At 43.8% G+C, this 27,358-nt stretch overlaps 1 protein-coding gene across 8 annotated transcripts; it reads left to right on the forward strand.

The window, feature by feature from the left end:
- The first annotated feature begins 1,395 nt into the window (after nucleotides 1-1,395).
- On the forward strand, nucleotides 1,396-26,257 carry plekha1b (pleckstrin homology domain containing, family A (phosphoinositide binding specific) member 1b). 8 transcript variants are annotated; one of them, XR_003273174.2, is made up of 13 exons: nucleotides 1,396-1,501; nucleotides 8,407-8,592; nucleotides 9,994-10,050; nucleotides 11,484-11,529; nucleotides 12,232-12,329; nucleotides 13,912-14,037; nucleotides 15,048-15,185; nucleotides 15,633-15,701; nucleotides 17,166-17,230; nucleotides 17,311-17,374; nucleotides 17,743-17,832; nucleotides 21,988-22,171; nucleotides 23,195-23,334. XR_003273174.2 is itself a non-coding variant. In XM_026177835.2 (13 exons), the coding sequence occupies exons 2-13, from the start codon at nucleotides 8,452-8,454 to the stop codon at nucleotides 23,424-23,426; spliced, it is 1,200 nt and encodes a 399-aa protein (XP_026033620.1). In that variant the 5' UTR covers nucleotides 1,396-1,501; nucleotides 8,407-8,451; the 3' UTR covers nucleotides 23,427-26,257. The 8 variants fall into 8 exon arrangements, 7 of the variants coding, with proteins under 7 accessions (XP_026033620.1, XP_080161094.1, XP_026033621.1 ...); XM_026177835.2 differs by lacking the exon at nucleotides 21,988-22,171 and adding an exon at nucleotides 20,405-20,478 and having other exon boundaries at nucleotides 23,195-26,257; XM_080304968.1 differs by lacking the exon at nucleotides 21,988-22,171 and adding an exon at nucleotides 20,405-20,445 and having other exon boundaries at nucleotides 23,195-26,257.
- Nucleotides 26,258-27,358: the final 1,101 nt, after the last annotated feature.

The following is a 27,358-nucleotide window of genomic DNA, read 5'->3' on the forward strand; positions in this document are numbered from 1 at the left end:
GACAATCAGGTCTGAGAGAGGTGACTGTAAACACCGCCTGCCTGTGTGTGTTTGCACGTTTGTTCGCCCACCTGTTTATTCGGCTCCGTCCTGTGTGTGTGTGTGTGTGTTGGTTTTGTTTTCTTCCTCCTCCTCATCGTCCTCACAAAGAGACTATCCACACGAGCAAACAAATGAAACAACACCCACACACACTTAAGGCCAGTCGCGGGCTCTGGGAAGTCCCCTGGTTGTGTATGAAATGGTATACCAGATCATGTGGGGTATGCATTTACTTTGGATGTTTGCAGTAACATAAAACATTAAAACAAACAGTCATTAGTTCCAGGCCTCAGGATTGTAATATCACAGCTTGAAACGTTTCCTTGTGCACATAGATCTGGATAAATACGTCCTGCTGAAGAGCCCCCCTTAAGCACGTCGCAGACTCTGTGCTCGCTGTCCTTCAGCTGACCTGCTGACATCCTGCTGCACAGGCCTCCGTGCTTACAGCTCTGTTATTGTTTCTGTGCATCTACCATAATCCTTTGCAAAGAGAGCGAGAGACGAGGAGGGAAAAAAACTTCATCTCAGTTGATTGGCTGGAAATCTGCAACATGATCAAGCTGCCAACAGTAGGAATGTGTCACATCTATGCTCCCTTCAAAATAAAAGCAGAAATGTGACCATTCAGACAAAATTCGGACTACATTTATATGTTTCTATGAATTATGAGCACTGGAAACAATATGTGAAAATTTTAATAAAGAAAGGAATGTAGACCTATGTTGATTCATTCACTTGTCTGTCTTGGACTGTATTGCTATTTCAAAAATAAATGTGAATAAAATATGACATAGTGTAAGGTTTTTCTTCTTTACAGCAGAAATTTGACATTTGGCAAAACAGTGTTTGAGCAGATTTTCCCCCATAATCACTGTAAACTAGGAAAACATGAATTAGCCTCCCCATTAGCACCCTTTACATAAAATACATTTCCCCCATAAATTAGAAAAATTGTTTCATTTAAACTTTGTGCATTAAACTCATCATCAAGGTTTTCAATGAGGTAAGATGACATCAGCTGTCTGTGTTACAGGAACTAAAACAGTGAAGAAAACAGTAACAAAAAATTAATAAAAAGGCAATAAAACACAATTACAAAATAAAATATCTCATCAGTTTTAAAAAATAATAATAATAATAATTTAAGAATTTAAGTTTAGATAATAAAACTGAATGTAATCCCATACAATCGAGTAGGAAAGGCTCAATTTAAAAAGAGAGCAAAATTATTCTCAGACAAAAGAAAGAAAATTGAAGCAAACGTTTACTTTATTTACTTTATTTACTTTATTTACTTTATTTACTTTATTTTGAAGTCCAGACGGACGTAACGCGGTCGTCAGCAGAAGCTTTTATTTCTAAAGGCTGTAAGCGGAAGCAGTGTGGGTTTATTGTGGTTTAACTTGACGCTGGTGCCGGACAGCTGCCACACTGGACTCGGACTGAGCCGGACTGTGTAAGTAAACCTGAAATCCGTCGCTTTTCCTGCCTCCAGACGGTCAGACCGTGTTTGTAGGGATGGTTTACCCGGGCAGCAGCGGCCTGGTTCAGGGCCACAGGCTGTCGGAGAGACGGTTAATGTAGGCGGGAGAGGAAATGGGTCGATGTTTTTAGGCCTGTGACTACAGTTTGAGCTCCACGGGGATGAATTGAGCACTGGTGACAGTTTAATAGGTATATTTACCACCGTGAGTATTATATCTGTACCAAACACGGGAAATGAAAAGCAGCGGATTCACAGCAGAAACACCTTAACTGATCCAGGTTGATCTGATTCATGAGGTGAAAGAGCTGTAAAATCAGGGTTTATTCAGCTTTGTCTGTAAAAGGTTCATATATTACCAGGAGCGACTGTAGGATTCTCATAGGGTGGCACAGGGACCAAGAACACTACTTATATATTAGTGTACTTGATTTTTAATATTTGTGCTACTTATGTTATTCAGCTCTTACATCGTGTTTTCAGATTTATTTTGTCCTTTATGTTTTATTTTTCCTTTTTCTGTCTTTAACTTTATTAATGTTTAATTTACTTTAGTTTCTTGTTTTACTATTTGTTTGATTTCAGCTCATTTTGGCTGTTTTGTTTGTTTTAGTTTTTCCATCTTTTTTGATAAACAAGTTATTATATATTGAAGGCCCAGAGGAAATCAGAATACCTGATCTGAAATAAATACAATGTAGAAAATTAGTATTAAAAAGATTAGGAGGTATTTTTAGGCTTACGTGCTGCCCTGTGGCTTCATGCAAATGTTCTTACACGAGAAGAAGTGAATAATTTTTTGTTCTGAATAATTGTTCAGGTCGTGAAACGAGTATTTAGACTCAGAGCTTTCTGTGGAATATCGATAAGAGTGTCCAATCGAGTGCACTTCTTGTCCTTCCTTTGTGTGTATTTTAATTTATACTTTTTATTTTCCCTTTACTTTAAATTATTACATTCTTTTATTTATACATGTATTTTATTTGTTTCATAAAGGAAGTCTTTGTAGGGTCTGTATAAAGTTTTTATTTGATGTGCCGTATTTGAATGCATCACTCGGGCAGATGTTCATTGTACACCTGTACGATGACAAAAACATTCATTCTAGTCTATTCTGTTGCTTAATCAAAAATTATAGTCCTATATAAGCACAGAAGTTTTAAAGTCAAAGTTAGGGGTCATCAGGTCAGCAGTATGTACTGTGACATCATCAGTCAGATGTGAGAACAAGAGAATAGCCGTGTTTTCCCCTGAGAACTTGAAGTAGCAGTTGAATGTAACTTCTTAACAAGTTTACAGTAACAGTACATCAACCTTGTGATCTCAACAGAAAGCCTTCTGCACGTCGTAAAACTGAAAGTGAAAAATATCGTTGTGGAGGATTTAAAAAAGAATCTTGGGTCAGGATTTTAAAGCTGCTGTTTAACCTCCATCAGTACTGTTTGCTCTTCCTGTCATATAGAACACAGCTATAGTATCAATACAGGGACACCAAATATCAGTATTTTATTAATTAATAAGAAACGCTTAGCTAACAAATCTACCTGCTAATTCAGAGCGAGCTAATTACTTTGTCACAAGGGTAACCATAGACAGCTAGCTGAGGCCGAGGGTGTTGCACACTCTTTTTTTACGACAATCATCATTAGGGGCTTAATAATTTTCAGTTGTAGACCTTATAAATGTGAATACTGTTAAGCAAATAGCTCCAATAATAATAATAATAATAATAATCATAATGGATTGCATTTATATAGCCCTTTTCTCTCACATTCACACACTGGTGGAGGCTACAGGTGTAGCCACAGCTGCCCTGGGGCAGACTGACAGAGGCGAGGCTGCCATATCGCGCCATCGGCCCCTCTGCCAACACCAGTAGGCGGTAGTTGAAGTGTCTTGCCCAAGGACACAACGACCGAGACTGTCCGAGCCGGGGCTCGAACCGGCAACCTTCCGATCACAAGATGAACTGACAACTCCTGAGCCACGATCGCCCAATACTTACTATGTAGTTATAAATATGCAAAATAATAAGAAAGGAAAAGCTGTGTTGGCACCAAAACACTAGTTGGTGGTAGAATTGCTGCCTTCAAGTCGATCCATTCTCTTCTAGTAGTTTGGACAGTGGAATAATTCGATGGAGATGCATCATCTGCTTATATTTCTATTTACAGTGTAGGGTTTCAGAGTACAACACAGATTTAACACAGAACAATTAATTCTCTGTAATTTGTGCTAGTTTAACGAACGAAGGGGGAGTTACCTGAGTGTCACTGGGTTTTTTGGTGTTTAAGATTTCAATCACTGAGGAGCTGCTGAGCCGGAAAAACCGTGGACTTAAAATAGCCACCGTGACATCACTTACTGGTCTGTGGATTATGGTTTTGAAGCTTTGCATCTGCCATTGTTGAATTTGAGAGCTTGCATGAATGAATGACAAGTGAAAGTCAACATGTGGTATGACCTCTTTTATTATTTAACACAGTCTGAACTCTCTGAGGCGGCTTTATTGTCCCTTCTTTAAGTAGTCTTCGGGAATATCTCCCCAGGCTTCTCCAAGAACATTCAGAGCTCTTCAGTTCCAGTAATGGGATTACATAATTCCATCAGTTTTGACAAAGCTGCCGTCAAACTGTTACAGAGCCTTCACTGTGTTTCACAGATGGCTGAAGACATTGTAAGAAGCATGAGGGGTGTCTCGAGACTTTTGCACTGAGCCGTTTCTTTTACCTGATCCCAGTTTGTTTTACTCCTTCTCTACTCGTGTGCTGAATATTTGCACATTTCCAAAAATAACCCAAATCTTTTTTTGCTCAAGTAATTCAAAGTGAAAATTCGAGGAACTGCGTTTGTGTTTTTTAACACTCATCCAAACAGTCCTAACTGGTGACACCAATACTTCCCCTGTTAGCTGAGGAAGGAAAGGCAACAGTATGAAGCTCTTAGAGACTTTTTTAGAAAGAGAACCTTATGAGTGTCTGCCACTTATCTGCTGTACAACTCAGACCAGGGTAGGTGGAAGAAAATGAATGGATGGACTTGCATTGCTAACATTCATTCACACTTATTGTGTTCTAAATTTGCATTCCCGTACCTTTGCTAGCTTTCTGTCTTTCAGCAACTCCTGCGTTATGTTATTTTCCTTTAATCAAACAAAAGGTTAAAGTGGAAAAAAAGCTAATTTTTAGTTGTTTTTCTGATTTTTGTGCTATTCTAAAACTCTCATGGCTTCATGTTTTCTATTGATCTCTAAGTCAATAGAGATCTTAAAACTGTAAGATCATTCAAGATTCATTCCCCCTTAAAACTGTAGCATCACCTCACTGTCAACCGTGTACATTAAACTAATATTCATACAAGTTTGTCATTGTTTAGGCATTTTCACCAAATTTAAAGAAAGTTGAAGAAATCTAAAGGCATGAAATCAGGTGTAAGATATATTCATCCTTCGGCGGTGCTCTGAACTGTTCCAACAGGATTTTTTCACTTTGAAATTGAAAATGAAAACCACAAAGTCGAGCTCTGTGACAGCGAGCCGCCTCCCTGTGAAACTTCTAACCTGCTTCTGCTGTTTTTTTGGCTTAAAGTCTGCTTTTACGGACCAAATTTTACTCATCCCATGATGGGTGGGTGTGCCTGAGACACTGAGGAAATTGCACACTCTTACAGCGGTGACTCGTCAGCGACAGGGTAGTCACACCCTGAAGCAGTGGTTTTCAGGCTTTTTGTGCACAAGCCACAGCAAACTGTCTGCCCTAATTTGAAGCCACACCTGTTTTCTGCTCAAAATAACATCAGAGTCATCTAGCGTGCCATCAGTTGTTCTTTTGATTGTCTTTTGTGGTTTCTTGACCGTGCACGACTCTTTTATGCCAACACATTAGCATAAAGGTTGCCTCCGACGTCTTATCAGACACAGCTCAGTGGACCAGTCCTGCAGCGTCTGCTTCAGACTTGACTAGACCAAGTTTGTCTCAGAGGGAATGTTTGTTTTCAGACTGGCTGTTTAGTTTGTTCGGCGCTATGTTAGCATTACCCAGATAACACACTCTGAAAATGACTGACATCCCCACTCCAGCTTCCAGTAGCTTTAGCTTTCCCCCCACTTCTTAGTCAGTCGCTTTGTTAGCTGCACTGGCAAATTGCAGTTTTCCATTTAAGAAAATGATCTATTTCCCTTTTATTGTCAATCAGGGCCTTTGATGTGTTATGTTCTAATAATTCCCACCATTGTGCAATAATGGGAATGGGCTGTGGTTTTCCTTTGACACACATTTTTTAAAGCAGTATTTTAGGGGAAGTGACTGTGTATAAAGTACTGATACAGTACAGTACATTATGCAGAATACAGCATGTGATATATGGCTGTCAAAAAATTCAAGGCTCACCTACTCTTGTCTGAAGTCACACCATTGTTCCTTGGACACCATCTGGGGGTCGGTCCCCTGAAGCATGCCCGGCCTTATTGCCTGTTTAAGTCTGCAGAAATGACAAAACGAACATCATTGTTGTAGCGATTGAAGCCTTAAACTCTTCAGGAAAATGTTTACTCAAGTACTAAATTAAGTTAGCAGTTGGACTATGTTTAGAGAGTTTTTTGTGGGTCGTTAACATCTTTTTTTCTCAACATCCATCTGTGTTATCTGCTTTTTAGATGCTAACATGTGAATATTAGCCTAACCATAGCTCTGTAGGTCACCAGGCATCACTAACCTTTCAAGTGCTGCAGGTTAGTTTTCATCTTTGTTTACGTCCAAAGTTAAAGCAGAACTGCGTGTTTAGTGTTTTTTTTAGAAATACTTAAGTCAGATATATCATCTTCAGATGGAAACCAATTAGATAATTTAATTGTAATTGTAACTTGGCTTAATGTTGTATATTCCCTTTTCTTGGGAATGTGAGAATATGTTTATAATATGTATTTATTGTAACACCCGTGGGAGTAGCTAAACTAGAATTTTGCAGGTATCTGAACTTGAATCTGGGTGTTAAAACTCTTTGTTGGCCAAAATGCTCAGGCAGCAATTGGAAAGAAAGGGAACACGTTTGGCTTTTCCTCCTGCTTTAAAGGAAAATTGAGCAAAGCTGGACATGACATAAGAAACGTGAAATGCAAAAATCTCGTTACTCCTGATGGCTGGAGCAAAGTTGAAGTTCAGTTTGGACCAGACATTCAAGGCAATTAAACCAGTCATTGAAAATGTTGATACATGGTGAGGTTTGAAGCCGCTCTGGGGTGAAGACACAACATAAATGTCTGTATGATTGATTTCAGCAGACATGTTGATTCTGGCATTGCAGTGTGAGAGTAAATCACAGAGCTGGAAATGGAAAACAATAGTCTTTTACCTCTTAGGGTGTGTGTGTGTGTGTGTGTGTGTGTGTGTGTGTGTGTGTGTGTGTGTGTGTTACTCATATTGTCACGGCATGAATCTGTTTGCATAGCCTCTATGGAAACAAAAGACAAGTCCCTGTAATGTAAATCATTAATTTTCATCCTGAAGTCCTGGCAGCATTAGGGTAAGGGTTGGATTAGGATTAGTAGAGTTAAGGTTAAGTCTGTTGAATGTAAATCAATCGAATGTCCTCTGAAGTAATGGAAAGACAAGGGTGTGTGTGTGTGTGTGTGTGTGTGTGTGTGTGTGTGTGTGCGTGCCTGAAAGTTTTTAGTGTGACAAACCACACTTTACATCTGCATGTTTCAATGACACGTTGTGTATTTGATGTGAAGAAAACTGTCATTTATGTATGAAAGGAATCCGGTGCACAAAGGATTCTGCACAGGAATGAGCGTTCATGTTTCCCCTACTTAAAGACAGTGGTATGCACTATGCATGAAGGAAACTGGTGAAGAAAAAGTAGATTCTGAAAGTGAAGGTTGGATTAGTATTATCTTCCTTATCTGGAAAACTTCATGCTGGGCTTCATTAGCTATGAAAAGGCTGCAGGCGTTTCAGCGACTTACCTGCCAGTAGAAACTCGGAGGGGACTGAGGCTTTTGAAAGACATGAATCTTAGCAGCCGGCAGTAAATTGCTGTAATTGTTTTTTATTTAAAATTAAACTTTGAGGTTACAGTTAAAAGCAGGTGAAACATGCAGTCCAGTAAAGTCCACTCCCACTGGAAGAGTGACCCTTCAGAAACATTAAAAAAACTTTGGGGACAGAGAGTGCACAGAGAGAGCAGTTTATGTGGAAAGGTAAAGACGATGCAGTAATACAAAGAAGAAGAAAAAATGAGAACGCCCCAAATGTGCAAGCACTTGGCAAAAGTAGAAAGAAAAAACTCCCCTTTAGAAGGAAGAGACCTCCTCCAGAACCAGGCCAAACCAACTTAATTGGCTCCTTTTATTGTGGAGGAGTTGCAGCTCTCCATGAGTTCCTGCTGAAGGACTGAGCTCTGCAGCACCCACTCACAAACAGGAACCCAAGATACTTGAACTCCTCCACCTAAAGCAGCAACTCCTTCCCACTACAGAGTGACGTCAGACTTGCTAATTCTCATTCCTGTCAGTTTTTACCTACTCAGCTGCAAACTGGAAGCTGGACGTCACGAAAAACCAGATCTGGCAGGCAAACCAGTCTTCCCATCCTTACTGGAAAAATGGAACACAAACTTTCACTTGTTTCACTTTCTCTACATGTTTTTGGGATACAAGTTTAGCAATAAGATAAAACAGAAAAGCAACAGACTTTGTAAAAACAGAAAAACACCCAAGCTGCCAACCACTGTTAATTAGACCCGTATGTCTGTACTGAGTCAGCAGTGTAAAGAAATGTGCATTGTTCACTAGTCATAGATCAGCCATAGATCAGTCATAAATTCCAAACCTAGCACCTTTAACCTGCCTTGACACTTGTGTCTAAATGTGTGTGCAGAGTTCCTGTGATGCCCCAGAGCGGGCTGAGCTGGTCGGGGTTGCGATGCCTTACGTGGACCGACAGAATCGCTTCTGCGGCTTCCTGGACATCGAGGAGAATGAGAACAGCGGCAGGTTCTTGCGCCGTTACTTCATCCTGGACACTGAGCAGGGCAGCCTGCTGTGGTACATGGATAACCCCCAGGTAAGGCTGTTTATGAGCTGAAAACATCTTTATCATCTGAAAAGAAACTGTTTTTATAGGTGTTTTCATCTGAGGTCTGGGTCATGATGTCTTGGGGTGTGTAGTAAGAACATAAATGTAGGCCTTTTATTTTGAAGTTCAGAAGCCATTACAGGTATTGACTTTGGTTTTCTTACCTCCAAGTGGCAATAAACAGCTCGTGAAAATCATCATGCAGGGACTTGAATCGCTTCAGGGATGTAATCCATCACATTGTTGCACAGCTCATATTTTAGATGCACCTTAAGAATCAGCTGCATGAAGCATCAAAGTCTTTATGCTACAGCAGCATTTTTCTGTTGTCGTGCGCTGACACCATGAAGCTCGGCTCTCGTATTGTTCTGCATTTTTCTACTACCTGAAAAGGTGCTGCAGACGTCTCTGCCCGTGACTCTGAAGCCCACTGCTTTTTTGCAACAGGAGGAAGTAGACGCTGTTGCACCGGGGAATACATTTTAATTCACTTTCACACTCTGCTGTGCAGCAGGATGGTGTGTGTGGGAGTGAGTCAAAATGAACTCCTCTGTGTGCGAGCTCATTGTGATGAAGGGACATGTCAGACACGTGAATCACACCACTGATGTGTTTTTCAGAGGCGCTGGAGCCGTACAGCCCCCTGAGACCCTCCCCCCTCATATGAGGACGTTACACTTTGGCTTTTCTGCACCTTATACTTCATTAAAGGGTTTTGTTAAGCAACGGTTACTTTAGAAAGAATGCAGGATTAGGGCACTTCCTCCTTGGCTTCACTGTTCAAATCTGAAATCTGATTGAGTAGTCTCACCTCTGCATGAAACCAAGCAGACAAACGGGAACCAGAACAGAAACAGGTTAGCGATAGCACTGAGATTTCCTACTGTTGGGGAATTTCTAAAACTCGTCGCATCCTCATGCAGAAAGCTGGTCGGACTGCCAGCGCACAGAGCTTTGGTATTTTCCAGATGATCTTCCCACATAGATGTTTATAACAAGTATTGTGAGATCAGAGAAGACTGAAACCAGTTCTGACCATTTTTTTTATTCATATCTGACTCTTTGGATGAAGTTAAGCTCTCTTATGACTCCACATCATCGTCTTTTACATTATTTTGTCATTTTTACTGAACATTACTGAAAGGGGAAAAAAGCAAACTCTTCTTAAGATCATAAATTTAAGAAAAAGAATAATTAATGTTTTTAAATATCATGTTGTGAAATCTGTAAATAAACGCAGGAAATACTGTTGTTGATTTCCATCATAGCAGGCAGCAGTGATGCTAGCGCTACGACCTTGTTCACTTCTGTTAGTTCTACGTCTTCTCGATGCAATCACGAATGGCTGATGCTTATACATTTGTGTACATTTGTGCTTTTTCTCTTCAGAATCTGCCCAAAGGTGCAGGAAATGTGGGCTCTCTCAATCTTTCCTACATCTCCAAGGTTAGTCCTCACTCTTCCACACACACCGTTTCACCTGCACTCTCTGTGCGTACAAACGTGCTTAAATCTGTAAAATCCGTTGTTATTTTGCCGTGTGATTTCTCTTGGTACCAGCTGTAGACTGAACAGAACATCTGCTGGATTATCGCCTCTTCCTTTTCATGACTCTATCCTAAAGCCTGTCGAATTCCTGTGGCGTCAGCCGGATTTTAAACTCAAAAAAATGAAATGTTATATCATAACAACCGAATAAATTCAGAAATTCATTTGAAAGTCACACAGTAAATAGATGCTTCAGAACAGGAAGAAACCTCCAGAGGAACAGGGCTCAGGGAGAGGCGGCCATCTGCCACGACCAGTTGGGGGTGAGGTGAGGGAGACAGGACAGACGATACACTGTGGAAGAGAGCCAGCGATTAATAATAAATTGGACTTTTCTAATTTTAGAGATGTTGCACAAATACAAGAAAGCAAGCCTACAGTTTTTTCAATATGTGCATTGAAGGACAACGCCGAGATTCCTCAAAGTGTTACTGGAGGCCGAGGTAATGCCATCCAGAGTTAGCATCTGTTTAGATACCACATTTTTATATGAATTTTGAAGCAGGAAGTTAAACCTTATTCTAAGATGGGCATAGAAGTGAAAATGTTTTCTGTGCTTTGTAATAATACTGCTGAAGGGAAGCATGTATAATGTAAACAGAACTGGTCCCAGCACTGAACCCTGTGGAACTCCATAATTAACCTCAGCGTGTGAACTCTCCATTTACATGAACAAACTGGAGTCTGACAGCTAAGATTCAGACCACTGCTGTGAGTGTAGCATCTTTATAGTATGATATGTCGTTTGCAGCACGGTGGCACGGTGGTTAGCACTGTTGCCTCACAGCAAGAAGGTCCTGAGTTCAATTCCACCATCAGGCCGGGGTCTTTCTGTGTGGAGTTTGCATGTTCTCCCCGTGTTTGCGTGGGTTCTCTCTGGCTTCCTCCCACCGTCCAAAGACATGCAGTTTGTGGGGATAGGTTAATTGGATAATCCAAATTGCCACTAGCTGTGAATGTGAGTGTGAATGGTTGTCTGTCCCTGTGTGTTGGCCCTGCGACAGACTGGCGACCTGTCCAGGGTGCACCCCGCCTTTCGCCCTATGACAGCTGGGATAGGCTCCAGCGCCCCCCGCGACCCTGAAAAGGATAGGCGGAAGCGAATGGATGGATGGATGTCGTTTTCCTGAGTTTTTCCCAAATGTGTGGTTTTCTGTAGGCCACATTCGTCTTGTCCCAGCCACAAGTCCACCTTACATCGGCTAAATGACAGCGGTGCCAGGATTTATCCGTCCCGTACTCTGCCATTAGCAGCATAGAATTATCACAGATGAGTGGGTTCATGTTTTTGGTGCTGACACATTCACCCTTTACTCTTCTCTCTCGCTAAGGTCAATGATGCCACCAAACAAAGACCAAAGGCAGAGTTCTGCTTTGGTAAGTTCATCTTTATTCCCTCTCACCCTGCACTGCGTCTCTCTGCCTCCTTCCTCTTTACCTGCGTAGTGACTCTGGCCACATACATTTCTCTTTGCTTTGCTTTTGACCTGTTTGTGTGTGGCTTTGTTTCCAGTGAGAGGAACTATCGGTGCTCCAACACGCTGACGTTTTAAACAATAGCATGCTTGTAACTTTGTGGCAGCAGATTGTCCCTTTCCTGTTTCAACATCACAATGTACCTGTGTGCAAACAGCTGTGTACGAGAACACAACCGGCCTGCACAGAGCCCTCAGACCCCACTCCTTCCTCACTTCCTTCCCAGTCTCCTTTGTCCTCAATCCTTCCTTGTTTCCTTCCTTCCTCGTCGTTCTGCCCTACCTCTTTTCTTTCTCACTCCCTTCCTCCCTCTTTTCCTCATCTGTGCGGTTTATTTCCTCTCTTTTGTCCCTTGCTACTTGTTGTTCCTCTGCTGTCAAACAGTAGGCCTTTGTCACTCAATAGGAGGAAACTGTACAATGACAAAGACCTGACCTCTGTGTGTGTATTTGCATCTGGATGGGATAATGGCACACACACATCCTCTGGCTCTGAAACAGAAATAAGACGATATTTTTAGATACCCATGGAGCTCGTTTCTCTTCTTCCTCTTGTGCTTTCGAGCCTTACACATTCCTCTCTCTCCCTCTCATTCGTTCACAGTTATAAATGCAGGAATGAGGAAGTTTTACCTACAGGCCAACGACCAGCAGGATTTGGTAGAATGGATCAGTGTTCTCAACAATGCCATCAAGATTACTGTGAGCAACACACACACACACACACACACACACACACACACACACACACACACTCTGTCTTCAGGCCACTGTGATAAAGATCAGTGCAGGCGTAGCAGCGTGTAAAGACACAGCAGCATTAAAGCCACCTGCAGCTGCTGTGGTCTGCAGTCAGCTGACAAGTTTTCTGTGCACACTTTCACCTTTTCAAACTCCCTGCCTCTCTATAATCAAGGAATCTCCGAACTCGTGCGCCGATATCGACGCACGTGCTGCGCTGGCCGCTGCTGAGTTGAGCAGGCGGGCAAAAATCTGTTGGGTTGCAAATGGAGGGTCCTGTAGAGATGCACGGCCAGCTGAAATGACACCGAGACATCGCTTGTGTCAGCAGATGCCATTTTCCTTTTTGTGTGCACCATCCTTTGCAAGGGCGACAACAGCAAGTGCATTAGCCTCACTAAAGGACTCGCAGCATTGGTCGGGTTATGTGCAAACAGTGACATCGCCACAGCTCTGTACCATTTATACCAGCGCTAAGGTCCTTGGGCTATTCTCCGGAGTACATCCACGTCAGCACAGGAGATGTTAAAAACCACTGAAATCACTTTGCTCCTGATTTTGACTTTCGAGTTTTGGTGGTAAAAACTGACAGTCGTACACGCTAAAACCCAGCAGGCCACCTGCATTAGATTACTGCATTAGCCGGCTGCTAAGCAGAAAGGCGCACTTGCTGCCAAAACTACACCACAGTGTGGTTTTCACCAGCAGATGTCATGCCACTATGTGCAGTCTCAGTAGCAGCTAGAATAGGCTGACCGACGCCATGCTGTGGATGGATAACCTCAGACGCTCTGGCTGAAGTCTGAAGTCTGTTTTCAGTGTTTACCTCTGCTTCTACTGAGAGCGATCCTCGTCATGTCTTCCCTGTGCTGATGTGCTTATACTAGGCTAACAACAGCTCTATAACTAGTCACCAGGTCAGTCCTCATACAGTTTAGACCACCTGTACGTGTAATGTCATGTTTCCTGTGAGGCTTTAGTGCCTTAACACGCAGGGTGTTACAGTATTGGCTGCTAAACTACAAAGTCGAGGTTATTAAATCACAGGGGTGGAGGGAGCATAGTGGGAAAAGTAATACCCATCACAGCAGTAACACTGCTTACTGAAAAATGATTAGCTGGGAGTGGCAGATTCACACCACCCATCCTTTTATCGTTTATTCCTTTTCCATCTATCAGAGTCCAGGAAGGAGTCTAAAACAGCAATGATTTTAAAGTTAATTTCTGGTGTCTGCTTGTTATTTTAAGCTGTGAGCACCTCTCCTTTAAAGGAATGGTACATATGTAACATGCTGGTTGCAGAATGAGCTTCCTGTCAGACTCAGACCTCTGCTCCAGTTCAAGGTGTGAAAATAACCATCGTCACTCTTTAAGACCAAAGCCAATAACTGATCCTAATAGCTTTTATCTCTATTTAATTAGCATTGCTAATGTAATGTCAATTCCTATGATAAATAACATTCAGAGAGTTAAGAAAAAAGGTGAAATAAAGCCCACGCTCTTAAAAATAGTGAGATGTGGAGCCTTTTTGCTCTGTTTTCAGGTGCCAAAGCCTGGCGAGGGCCACAACACCCACGCAGAGACTCCCCAGGAGCTGCTTGGAACCGTGAAACAGGTCTCCTACAAAACTGAGATCATCGGAGGAGTCCCCATCATCACGGCCACTCAGGTAACGCTCACAGCTGCGAGCGGCAGGAGCAGCTCGGCAGGTCCGGTCCTGCCTGTGCTGGTATGCAGCTGCAAATATGAGTCAGCTCGCAGGAACACAGGCGAGTTAAGGCTGGTTTAATTATGAGTCGGAGGTTTTAAAAATATCGAGGGGAACGCGCATCGACATTTAGCTGCTGATAGCTGAGGTTTGTTTTTATTTGTTAAAGGGGACCTCTGACAGTTTTGCACATCTGTGATTGTTACGCCGGTTTTAGGAAGTAAAACTGCAAAATCTTTGTAATCCATCGTTTGTTTATGATTGAGACTAGCGACCCCAGTCAGAGGAGTTGCATTATGGGTAATATATCATTGAAAACAATGACAAGAACAGGAAGAATGCATGGATTAAAAATATCATCGCTGACTGTCGTCTTATTTTTATTCTTGGACTCTCTTAGAGTAGCTTTGGATGATTCAGAGTTCATAATAATCCTTATTTGTTTTACACCGGGCTTTCATGCTGCCCCTCAGTTCATCCTCTGTGTGAAAACAACACGTTTAGCTCCTCCCTCTTAAAGTCTTTCAGCTTTCTTCTGATTGGCTGCCCCTCAAAACGCAAGATTGGATCAATGGGCTGGCAGGTGGCCGGTGTGTCGTGGTAGGGGTATCCCCTCTCGATGACATCACCGGGTGTCAGAAGTAAAAAAAAACAAACTGTGTGAAACCGAGTGTTCAGAGCAGTTTGAATTGGAGAAATGAAGTGTGGACGTGCTGACTGGACACGGCTCAGTGTGGAAGTAAAAAGTCCACAAACTCTTCAGCAGAGGACGACTTTAGAAATCAGTTGAAACTTTAAGACTTCAGTGTTTTATATATGTGAGAAAATCCCGTAAAATGAATCCAGATGAAGTCTAGTGTGTGTGTGTGTGTGTGTGTGTGTGTGTGTGTGTGTGTGTGTGTGTGTGTGTGTGTGTGTGTGTGTGTGTGTGTGTGTGTGTGTGTGTGTGTGTGTGTGTGTGTGTGTTTAAGGAGCAGGGAGAGGGGCACAATGGAGCTGATCGTGGAGGCGTAAAGCGGGCTCAGAATCAAATGCCCTACTTCCTGTCCAGAGGAGCGCAGGATCAGGCCATCATCAAAGCGGGATACTGTGTGAAACAAGGAGCTGTGGTGAGACACACACACACACTCAGGGTTATTCAGTGTCGTCATAATGAACCATCACGTTTGGTTGGATAAAATCTCACACAGTAATCAGATAAAAATACTTTTGTGTTATTAATGAGCAACAGTCGATGTTCAGAAGAGAAAAATCTTTGAAAATAACTCTGTCACTGGTTTCAATCTTAGAAAAACAAAGTAAACCTTTCGCTGCAGTTACCTGCCATATTAAAATAATGTTTTTTAACAGAAAATATTTCTTTCCAAAAATGAACAATAACCACAGTAAGAATACAGTCTGGTGCCTTATAAATACACCGTATGTACAGGTGCGGCACAAAAATGTTAGAAAACAGAAGGAAGTGGCAGGCGTAGAACTAACCTAACTGTATTTCAAAATAAAACAGAAAGCAGCTAAACAGAAACTTTGAAACGTGCTTTGCTTCTTCCTCTCAGATGAAGAACTGGAAGAGGCGGTACTTCGTCCTGGATGAAAATTCTCTCAACTACTACAAAACTGACATGGTGAGGAAACGGTGAAGAGCTCAAACACGGTGACATCAGTGCTCAAAGACGCATCACGTTGCTCCCAAACAGACACTGAAGAAGAAGAGAGTGAAAAAAATCTGTGCTTGTTGCAAAACTTGCTGCGTGTCTCCACATGCAGAGGCATGCGTCCTGAATACCTCCTCATGTCATCTACGTGTGGACAGATTAGCCCTAACTACGGCCTGTCTGTGCACATATATGGGCACACCCCGTGTGTGTGTGTGCGTACATATATGTGTGTCTGGCTGAGTGTTCACACCTTTTTATGTGTAATCATGTCCTGAGTGAGTGCAGCTGCTGCAGAGGACATTTGTTTGCATGCTATCGCCGCTGACTGCGAGTTATACAGACCGACACGATCAAGCATTTAGATCATGCATATCATCAGCACACGCGTGTCTTCATGGATGCTGATCCGAATGACACACGGGCGAACTATCTGACAGTCAAATAACCCCAGCCTTCAGCAATAGCACACACTGAGCACCGTTTATAGGTGATTTACTTAGTTAGCGTCGCCAAGTGCTGATTATAGGCAGCTCGTTAAGCCAGGTGATGCTGCACATCAGGGATGTCAGACTAATCTTCCATCGTGGTCACGTGCGCCCCAGTTTGATCTTAACTGGGCCAAACCAGGGAAGGTGGTGTTTCTGACAGCGTAAAGACATTTCATCAAACATTTAATCCCTGAAATGTCTTAATACATGAAATATAAGTGCAGGTTCAACAATACATCTCAGTTTTCTACCTGATAAATGTGTAAAATTACAGTCAATGTTCTGGCAGCTCATTGCTCACATGGCCTTTTTTTAACCCTGGAGCCACTGTAAAAAAATCAAAAACGTCTGTAGCAGAGTGGATAGTAGAAAAAGAGGAACTTTTCTGTCATTTAATTGTTTAACGATTATTTTACTACTTGGTGCACCATGAGTGTCCATGGCGAGGTCTTTATTGATTCAAAAATACAGTTAAAAGTCTAAAATTGATGCACTCGTTCACATTTTATTGCAGTGGGCCGGATTAGAGTCTTCGCTGGGCCGGTTCTGGCCCTTGGGCCTTACGTTTGACACCCTTGCTGCGTATGTTATGTATGTATGTTGGTGTAAGCCGAGGTGATGATCTCTGATCAGTGTAAAAGCATGCCGCTCACTGCCTTCTGTGGTTTGACAGAGTGTGAATATGAAAGTTCGTCAGCTCAGCCGTGGCGTGAGTCGTCCTTTGATTGCAGTGAAGCCGCCGCGCTGCAGAGCTGTGTCGGCTATCTAAACGTCTGACTTAGAGTCGCGTTTCCAATCGCTGTGAGACGACTGACGTTTTGTTCACTCGACTGACCACAGCAAAGATTTAAGCAGAGGTTTTTTTCTCACAAAATTTAAATGAAATCAAACGCAGACACTAAATATGCTTTTGATATGTACTTCCTCTCCTCCGTCGTCTCAGGAGAGGGAGCCGCTGAGAGCCATCCCGCTGAAGGAGATCCACAAAGTGCAGGAGTGCAAGCAGAGGTCAGTCAGCCTCCCTGTCAGCTCTGTGTTTGGGTTGATTCAGGGGAAGTTCACTAAAACGTCTCCTCTGTGTCCTCCAGCGAGCACATGATGAGGGACAACCTGTTCGAGATGGTCACCAGCTCAAGAACCTTCTACATACAGGTAACACGCATGAGGAGGACGCGGTCATCAGTCAGGAGAAGCTCTTTCTGCACCGTTGTCTCATCTGTTCTGCTTTGAGCCAAATGAGTGTAAATTAGATTCAACATTTGGATGATTGCTCCACGCCTCCATCTTCTGAAGGATTTACTCTCTCCGCTGTCTCCACATGAGATACTGATGAGGATGTACTGATGGGACATTTGGTCGTCTTTGTTCTTTCCAACTCTTCTAACTCAACTACTGAGAAGGAGTGATTTACTGACAGGAAGACTTCGTTTAATCGAGTTAAAGTCACCGTATTATGTCATATGTACGTGTTTAGAATCATAGCGTGCATTCATTTACATTCCTGTGTTTCTCTCTGTCAGGCTGACAGTCCAGAGGACATGCACAGCTGGATTAAGGCCATCTCAGGCGCCATCGTGGCCCAGCGCGGTCCCGGGCGCTCCGCTAACACTGTACGTATCATCTCAGGTGAAGCTACTTGGTAAAAGAGGTTTAGGTGACATGGAAAAGGATGAGTTTGATTTAGCAGGACACATGTAGCAGTTTTAGAACATGAATAATTCAGTTTAACTAAGATGGTACAAAGATGCTGCCATAATTGAAGATGCATTCCTTCTTCTCATTGGTCTTTAAAATGATATGAAGTGTTTCTTCCTGCTCACTTCACGCTGCAGCAACATGTGGCTGCATGAGCGAGTGCAGCAGTGCCACCATGTGGCAGAAACACAGCACTGCAGCAGCTTAATGAGGTCTATAACTCTGTAAACCTTTATTAGATTTCTTTAATTAATTCAAAGATTTTTATTAACAAAACAATCTTCAGATGATTTGGGTGCTTAACCCAGTGTGGGAATATTTTAATTGTAAATCTGTCATTCGGGATGAGACTGAGTGTGAAGTCATTTGTGTGTGTGTGATTTTAATACCCTGCTCGTGATTTTGTGACACTTTCACAGATGATGATGACCGTGACTGATGCATGTGTTTTTGTGCATTTCTGTTAAATCTTTCTCGCTCTCACACACACACACACACACACACACACACACACACACACACACACACACACACACACACACACACACACACACACACACACACACACCTAAAGAGTTTCCTTCCCAAACTACAAAAAACTATAAACATTCAAACCGAAGCTCGTCTGCATTACTGAAACCAACCTGGATCACGGTCTGAAGCTAAAGTCTTTTAACTTAACGCAGCGGTAAACTCCTGGAAGGATTTAAAGGACACCTCCTTGTTTTGTAGCAAATGAGGCTTTTTTGACTCAGAGCCAGTTTTGATTTTAACTTGCAATATTAACCAGATACAGTTTGTTCAAAACCTGAAATATTGTTTCACATGAGACCCAGATGCCAGACTGACATGAAGAGGAGTGGTGATTCTGCCAGTGATGACAGCTGGAGTGGAAATCAAACTGGTTTGTAAGAGAAAAACAAACCAGTTTATGGAAAAGCTCTAAAAGACGTCGATTTCAGACATTTTAAAGGTTTCTGATGCAAAACAACATTGTTATCTTTACCCTTGTAACTGGTGGAAGAAGCAGACCACAGACAGCTTAGACAACAAGCACCTCTGGACAGCTGTTATCTTAGATCTCTCTGTGAAAGTCCCGTCATGTCCTCTTGTACTTGTGCATCTGTGATTGCTGCTCCAGTGTATCAGACCTTATAAAAACCCGCCATTCTCCCGGTAACGCTCCTCGCCTGAAGCTATAACTAAGTTTGGAAACTATTAACTCCAAGTGAAAACTGCTCAGCTGTAGTCAGAGGTCCCCCCATCAGAGGAAATTCAGGCCGACCAAAGCAGAAGTCCATGACTGATGGTGAAATCACCGATTGCACAGTGCAAAGTGTTCAGAACGGGACGTCCGAGCACAGATTTCACAAACAGCAGCAGAGCTGGAAGCTGTGTGAACCTGCCCGGAAGAGGATTACAGCCGCTGAAAAAAATGGGGGAATTTGGGGATTTCTTTCTCAGAATTCTGGGAAAAAATTCCAAAAGACTCCTCACTCTTTTCACTGGCCCTAAACTTCCAGTAACCATGACCCTGAAGGGGGATTAGCAACTTTTAATTGAGCTGTCCTCAGAATGTCTGGATCACACCTCACACAGATGTTTGTCACAAGAAATAAAAGCAGGTTGGCTGGGTGGATGGATGGATAGATGGGTGGGTGGATGGATGGATGGATGGATGTGTGGGTGGATGGATGGATGTGTGGGTGGGTGGGTGGGTGGATGGATGGATGGATGGATGGATGTGTGGGTGGATGGATGGATGTGTGGGTGGGTGGGTGGATGGATGGATGGATGGATGGATGGATGGATGGATGGATGGATGTGTGGGTGGATGGATGGATGGATGGATATGTGGATGGATGGATGGATGGATGGGTGGGTGGATGGATGGATGGATGGATAGATGGATGTGTGGGTGGATGGCTGGATGGATGTGTGGGTGGATGGCTGGATAAATATGTGGGTGGATGGATGGATGGATAGATGGGTGGGTGGATGGATGGATGGATGGATGGATGTGTGGGTGGATGGCTGGATGGATGTGTGGGTGGATGGCTGGATGGATGTGTGGGTGGATGGCTGGATGGATGTGTGGGTGGATGGCTGGACGGATATGTGGGTGGATGGATGGACGGATAGATGGGTGGATGGATGGATGGATGGATGGGTGGATGGATGGATGGATGGATGGATGGGTGGATGTGTGGGTGGATGGATGGACGGATATGTGGGTGGATGGATGGACGGATAGATGGATGGATGGATGGATGGGTGGATGGATGGATGGATGGATGGATGGATGTGTGGGTGGATGGATGGACGGATAGATGGGTGGATGGATGGACGGATGTGTGGGTGGATGGATGGACGGATAGATGGGTGGATGGATGGATGGATGGATGGATGGGTGGATGTGTGGCTTCGCTTGAATAGGAGCTCTCTTCCGCGCTGTAACTGAGTTGTGCTGTAAACTGTTGTTTTCAGATCCGTCAGGCCAGAAGGCTGTCCAGTCCTTGTATACAGAGGTATACGCCATTCTGCAGCGGTGAATGCAGCACGTATGTGACCCCCGTGCCCTTTACCCCCAACCCCTGCACTCCGACCCATTCACCACAGCTTCCCCCTCACCGAGCCTTCACCCTGCGCACCACAACAGACGCGTTGTGGTCCTTCCTCACTCTGAGCTCTCTGTGCGTCGACGCTGTAGTGTTCATCCATCCTAAAGCTACAGCCAGGCTGAACAGTCACTCCAGCTGTTGCTCAAGCAGCAGGTCTTTGTAGCCACATCTGGAGCCTGCAGCACGTGCAGCTGGATAGTTTTTGCGTTTGGATGAGTCTCAGAAACATTCAGAGTTTGAGAGTTTACAGTTCATGCCTGGATCTCACCCAAACCTTTAGTCAGAACTCTGATTATCACAGAAGCATAAAAATCAAGTATTTCCTTCCTGTTTATGTGATTTATTCAGATCTTCTGTTGATTTAAGTTCTTTTCAGCTAATGAAAAGATATAAGACTAGTTCAGTATCAAAAACAGGTTAGAAAAAGTAAGAATAGTAATAAAAAAGGGATTTTAAATCCATAGCCTTGTTTCATTTGTTCAAATCTAAATGTTTAAGATTTATTCTACAGGATTATGGTATCTGAATCTAATTAAATACTTAATTGAATTTATTGGAAATGACCCATGTAGACCCTTGTGCAGTACCCTTAAAGCCCACCAGGGGGTGACAGCCTGCACTTTGTGACTCATGGCTCTAAATAGTGAAAGTTCAGATTTTCTTTCTGCCTTCATCGAAATGCATTTTGTTCATGAAGAAGACACTTTATGGAATAATTCAGGGTTTTTGGGTTTGACGCTTCATTTCAGACCTTCTGAATGATTCACATCCAGATTAGACTGAACTTAAACTCATGATAAAAAAATTAACAACCTAGATGATCAGATTATTTCCAGTCTTCCTTACATATTTATATCCTGTGGATGGGTTTGTGCCACAGTGTTGTCCAGTCACAGTCGTGCTGCCCTCAGCTTGATGCAGCTGGAAAAAACTCTGAAATTGAGTTGATCAGCTGACCTTTGACCTTTAACTGTAGCTCACAGGCTGAGATGCTTCCTCCACATCGACACTGACGATTTCTTCGTACACTGTTGTTTTGGCAGCGTCCTCCTCGTAACACGTTGACTTTTCTCTCTGGTCCTCCATCGACTGCCTTGGATTAACACGTCCATCCTCTCACATCACAGCTCGTCTCTCTGTCTTTCTTTTATTGATCCAACACGCTCTCGTGTAGGCAGAAACTTCAGCTCCACCCGCTCATGAACATCATCCTGCACCACCTGCACCATCATCTCTGAGGGTTTCACGTTGTTTCATTCTTCACTCCTGATTCAGATTTACAGCGTTCCCGACTCCCAGCAGGACTCCACAAGAGCCTAACTCATCCCGAGTCTCTCTTTTTTATCCCGCTAACACTTTGTCTTTCTGTTTTTCCTCCGTGTGTGTGTGTGTGTGTGTGTGTGTGTGTGTGTGTGTGTGTGTGTGTGTGTGTGCGCGTTTGCCTTACAGAGAGTAAGGTGTGACAGTGACGTACTAACCTTCCCCAAATGAGCCCCACCGCCGCCTTCTTCCTGTCCCTCCTCCTCCGCCTGCTGCTGCTCATCGTCCAATCACCAAGCCCCGATGCCTCAGCTTCTTTGCACCTGCTGCTTGATCCCGCCCTGCTCCCTGGCGGCTGCGGCGCCACCCATTCGTACGTGTTGCTTGTATCTGCATGAAGCCTTGTTTAAACTCACAGCATTTCACTCGTGTGTAACTGTTTGTCCATTGAGAGCAGGTTAGCCAGCTGGAGGATTGTGGGTACTGTAGTGTTTAGAACCCCCTCTCTCCATTAAAGTGGCAAAAGAAGGTCACGGTGCTTTAATGTGGCTGCCCGTGCTGTTAAATCATCAAAGAGAACGTCCTTGGCTTCACCTCTGTAAGCTATCATTGCTAGAGTAACTAATCATCATCTTTTACAGTGTTCATTGCACCCTCCCTGAAAGCTTACTGTCCAAGCACTGCCTAATAACAACTAATATTATTATTATAACACTGAGGAAGCTTCTTTGCTTTTGCTGCCACTTGTCTGTCTGCTACTTTTGCCTAGCAATAGGGATTATTGTGTATTTAATGGGAACCCTAAATATGCAGGCTGATCAATCAGGTCTGATTCTAATCTAAAATAAGGATTAGAAGATGGTGATGACTGATGAGCATCTTTAATATCAAGCGAGCAGCTTTCGTTTCACAGAGCCTGATCCGGATGTTTCCGATTAAATTGGCTGTAAGCTCCACGTTTTCACTGATTCTGTGACTCGAGCTTTACATTTTCCTGAGCCAACACAAGGAGTCTAATGTCAATACTTTCCAGAGCAGTTTCAGGAGTTTAGTCTACTTTAATCCAGGGAGCTGACGAGGACATGTGGTCACACAAAGACACGGAGTTTTAGTTTTAATGCTGTTTTGAAGAAAATGTAGGAAACGTCAAGTTTTTAGCAGCAAAGTTTTAGTTTAGACTTTCAGTTTTCTGTAGAGGAAGAAAAATAATGTGGCTGAGCTGCAGCTTGATGGGAAGCTCGGGCCTGAATGACTCTGACAGCGTTTCCTCTTTTCCATCTCCATCACACACTCATCCATCCACCCACCGAGCCCTCCATCCATCCATCTCTCCATCTGTCATTCATAGTCACCGCTTCTGCCTCACCTCCTCCTTCTCTTCCCTCCGTCTCCTCAGGAGCACAGTGACCACTCCCCTTCCACCTCCACCTTCTACCTCCCAGTCGATGAGGAACCCCAAGACTCGCAGTCCCCAGAGAGTGCTCAGCCTCGCTCTGGACACGCGCCATCGGGACAACTTCCTGGGCCTCCTCCCCTGGAGGCTGAGCGGGGTCCAGTCCGTGATGGTGCCCCTTCCCCCGGCGCGCTCCCGCCTGTCCCTGCAGGAGACGCTGCAGCCTTCAAAGTGAAAGAGGAGGACAAGCCGGCGTGGGGAAGCCCCAGCGGCGTCTCCGGGTCCCAGCTCCTCCTGGCTGAGGATCAAGATGTGCACATAACCCTGTTCTGACAAACTCTAATGGACACACACACACACACACTTGTGCACACTGTCAGACTCTGCGTGTCCTGCTGAACCTCCTGGGACCAGTTCTTTGTTTTGTTTTTTTGGGATGGGACCTTCCTCCGCTGTTTTCCCTTCTCCTTGTCTTCCCTTGTATCCTACAGTCTGTCACTCCAGGCAAACGACAAACACGGCTTGCTGTTACACGTTTCAGTGGCGCCGCGACTCTCACTTCCTGTGATGCACCAAAGTTTGTGTGTTTGCTTCCAGCAGCATGGAAGACTGACTGAGAGACTGACTAATCCCACATCTCGGTGTTTTTCATTTTAAACTCGCGCAGAGAAGCTCGAGGTCCAGATTCACTGAGCAGAGGTCGCTGAGCGGCCAGCTTTCATGAGCAGGTTTCCAGAGGTCACGCTTACTGAATATTTCCCGTCGTCAGTGATGGAAAAATGTGTCATTTTCTTAGATTAGAAAAGATGCTGGTCTGTCTCTTTCATAAGACAGCACTGAACACAAGTCACGCAGCAGGGTCATGCAGGCATCTGTGTCCGCCACGGGTGATCCTGCTGCAGGGAAAGTCCCGCATTGAGAAACTTTGGGTGGCTTCTGATCCCTGAAATGCAGAAGGACGGCCTAGCCTTGAGAATAAAATAATAGCTGTTTGTCTGAAGGAAAATAGAGGAAATACGCCTCTGCAGAAGCCTCCCCCGATAGATTTGATTAAGCTTCCAGCTTTAGTTCATTTACTTCATATTTGGTCACCGCGACTACAGTGCTTTAGAGCCTCTGCGATGAAAGACAATCATCTGCTTCATGTTTGCTATGGAAGATTTAAAGCTCTTTAATGAAGCAGGCATTCCCAAAGTGAAGTGTGCTGCAGCCCGTTTAAAGACGGGAAACTCACATGGAGCACGCCCAATCTTAAATCTTCACCAAAAATCAAAATACAAGTGATGTATTTGCTTAAAAATTATATTTAAAAAAAAAATACAAAAATCAAATTGGCTCCAATGTGTGAAACTTCAGCACCGAGCAGTAAATTCAGGTCAGAGTAATGAGTGATATCACTAACTGGCCATGTCATATTAGCAATTTTAAATCACTTGTTATATAAAGAAATACATTTATATTAATATGTGACTGTACATACTGTAGCACCTCTGGAGTCCACCAGGGGGCGCACACTTTCGGAATGACTGTAATAAGAATTCAAATAACCGGTAAATTTAGGCTATGATGGAACTTCCGTTTGTCAAGTGTGTCGTGACCTCTGTTTGCAGCGTTTCCACCTCCTTTTTTAAGCGCTTATTTAACCAAAGAAGTTTATTTGAAAGCTGCAGTCAGTGAAGGTTTATTTCAGTTTCTCATCACCGTCCTTCGAGAACGCTGCTAACGTCTGTGAGGTTACTTCTTCTTTCCAGCATGCTAACTGGTATCTCCAAACCAGCAAGCTTTTTTATTTGTCTCTCAGCACCAGCACGTTACCAGTTAGCTTGCTAAGTAGCCGCCAAGGTGCTCCAAACATCAGCAAGACTCCAGTGCAGCTTTGAAAGAAAGAAAAGCGCCTCTGGTGGTAAAACGCGTCGCTCTGGCCTGTTTTAAGCGAGTGAAGCCTGATCAAGGAGGTGAAAAATCTAAGATGGGCTTTAACAGAAAGCTTCTGCTGTCCTTTGTTTTTATCCAAGGTCAAGTCCTTCTCCTGGCTCTGTTGGAGGCCTCCAGCTGTTCAAAAACGAGTTTCTCTCCGTTTATTTGCTTGTAGGGGATTGTTTGATCGTCTGGGTTTTATCTTAAAGCGCCTTGAGATGGCTTGATGTGAATCGGTGCCTCTTACTTTGATTCCTGTTCATGTTATCTGATCCTCAGACTTGCACATAAGCCTAAAATTCAACCATGATTACTAAATAACCCTGAAGCACCCGAGGCTTTGTCGACTTTTGTGCGTCCACAGAGTTTAAGTCTTCAGACGTTTACGCCTCTGAATCCTGCGGTTGGGAATCTTTGCTCTGGCGTCAGGACTGAAAACGTGCTCGGCTGTTGAAACTGCAGCGGCTGTAATTAGTGAGATCGCACAGCGCTCTTTATCTCAGTTCTGTCCAGTTTCAGCAGTGAATTTAATTTCTTATTAATAAAGCCGAAACCTTCCATCTGCGGTCCAGTTGCTGCTTTGCCACATTTCCAGATTTATCATATTTTTTTAAAATCCAAAAGAGAAAATGAGTCTGGCTGAAGCTGTGTTCAGACTCCAAGTGTGACTGTTGCTTCTGTCCTCTCCCTCACTGCACATCCGCGCCGCTGTACTGCTTTCTAACTGATGCCGTATTTGTTTCAGTCTTTGGCTGTAAGATGTGGGGACGTGAAACCAAACTGGACGTGTAAATGAGACTCTAACGCTCGGCGGCAGGTTTTCGTTCCTCTCGGCGTCCGGCTGCGAGCTCTGGTTGTGGGTGTTTCTTTTTCTTCGGTTTCGATGTGCTTTTAGTTTCTATGATGATATTATTTACCGTGATGAAACATATATGTTGTTTACTGAGTTTTTTTAAACACGTGTGCGCGAGTGCACGCACACGGCCCTCCTTCCTGTTGTTCCCCGTTCACCATAAGCTGGTTAAAGTGCCTGCCTTGTTCTTACTAAGAAAAATGATATAACGATGAGCTCTTTTGACCCTTTTTAGTGTGAACATGATTCTAAAAACATGTACTCTATTTATTAAAAGAAATTTGGAATAATTTGAACTGGTTCATGTGTCTGCTTTACTTTAATTTTATGGGGCGATCGTGGCTCAAGAGTTGGGAGTTCGCCTTTTAATCGGAAGGTTGCCGGTTCGAGCCCCGGCTTGGACAGTCTCGGTCGTTGTGTCCTTGGGCAAGACACTTCACCCGTTGCCTACTGGTGGTGGTCAGAGGGCCGGTGGCGCCAGTGTCCGGAAGCCTCGCCTCTGTCAGTACGCCCCACGGTGGCTGTGGCTACAATGTAGCTTGCCATCACCAGTGTGTGAATGTGTGTGTGAATGGATATGTAAAGCGCTTTGGGGTCCTTAGGGACTAGTAAAGCGCTATATAAATACAGGCCATTTACTTTTATGGACTGCACACTAATTATTACACAGACGACATTTCTGGCACTTTTGCCAAAGTTGAGAAGGAAATTGAACAAAACAAACAGGAAGCGGGAGGCTGAAGAGACCATCCAATGAAGACAGAAGGAACAAAATAAAACACATGAACATGATCAAGCTTCAGAGGGCTGAATTCAAAGAAACCCTGAAAAAGTGATGCAGGAGGTCAGTTTTTCTGAAATGTCATTGCAGCAACAGAAAATGGTCCTGAGTAGTTTGGACAGCCCCGATGTGCTGGAAGCATGCATTTGTGAGAACATCGGGGCGTACTCCTACTGTGTGGGGATCAGTCAGTGGCAGTGATTGCTTCATCCTCTAGAATCTACCTGCATACTCTCAGCACGTGACTTGGCCAGAGAGGAGGAACCCAGCACTCACTGCACCAGCGTGGGGTCTGGATTTCATCCTGACACCTGATGGTAGTCAGGGTGCCGTTGCCTGTAGAGGTCTGTACGTTCGCTGAACGATGTTACAGCCAGCGTAATGTTCTCCACGGCTTCTCCAGACCCTTTCATGTCTGTCACGTGTGCTCGGGGTGAACCTGCTCTCATCTGTGAAAAGCTCAGGGCAACAGCTGATGTTCTACCGGCCTCACGGTGCCGGGCAGTGAGCACGGAGACCACTAGAGGGTGTCGAGCCCTCAGGCCACGAATTTTCTTTCTGATGGTTTGGTCAGAGACATATACACAACAGTGGCCTGCTGGAGGTCATTTTGTAG

Source organism: Astatotilapia calliptera, chromosome 8 (genome assembly GCF_964374335.1).
Source record: "Astatotilapia calliptera chromosome 8, fAstCal68.1, whole genome shotgun sequence".
In the NCBI taxonomy this organism is placed as follows: Eukaryota; Metazoa; Chordata; class Actinopteri; order Cichliformes; family Cichlidae; genus Astatotilapia; species Astatotilapia calliptera.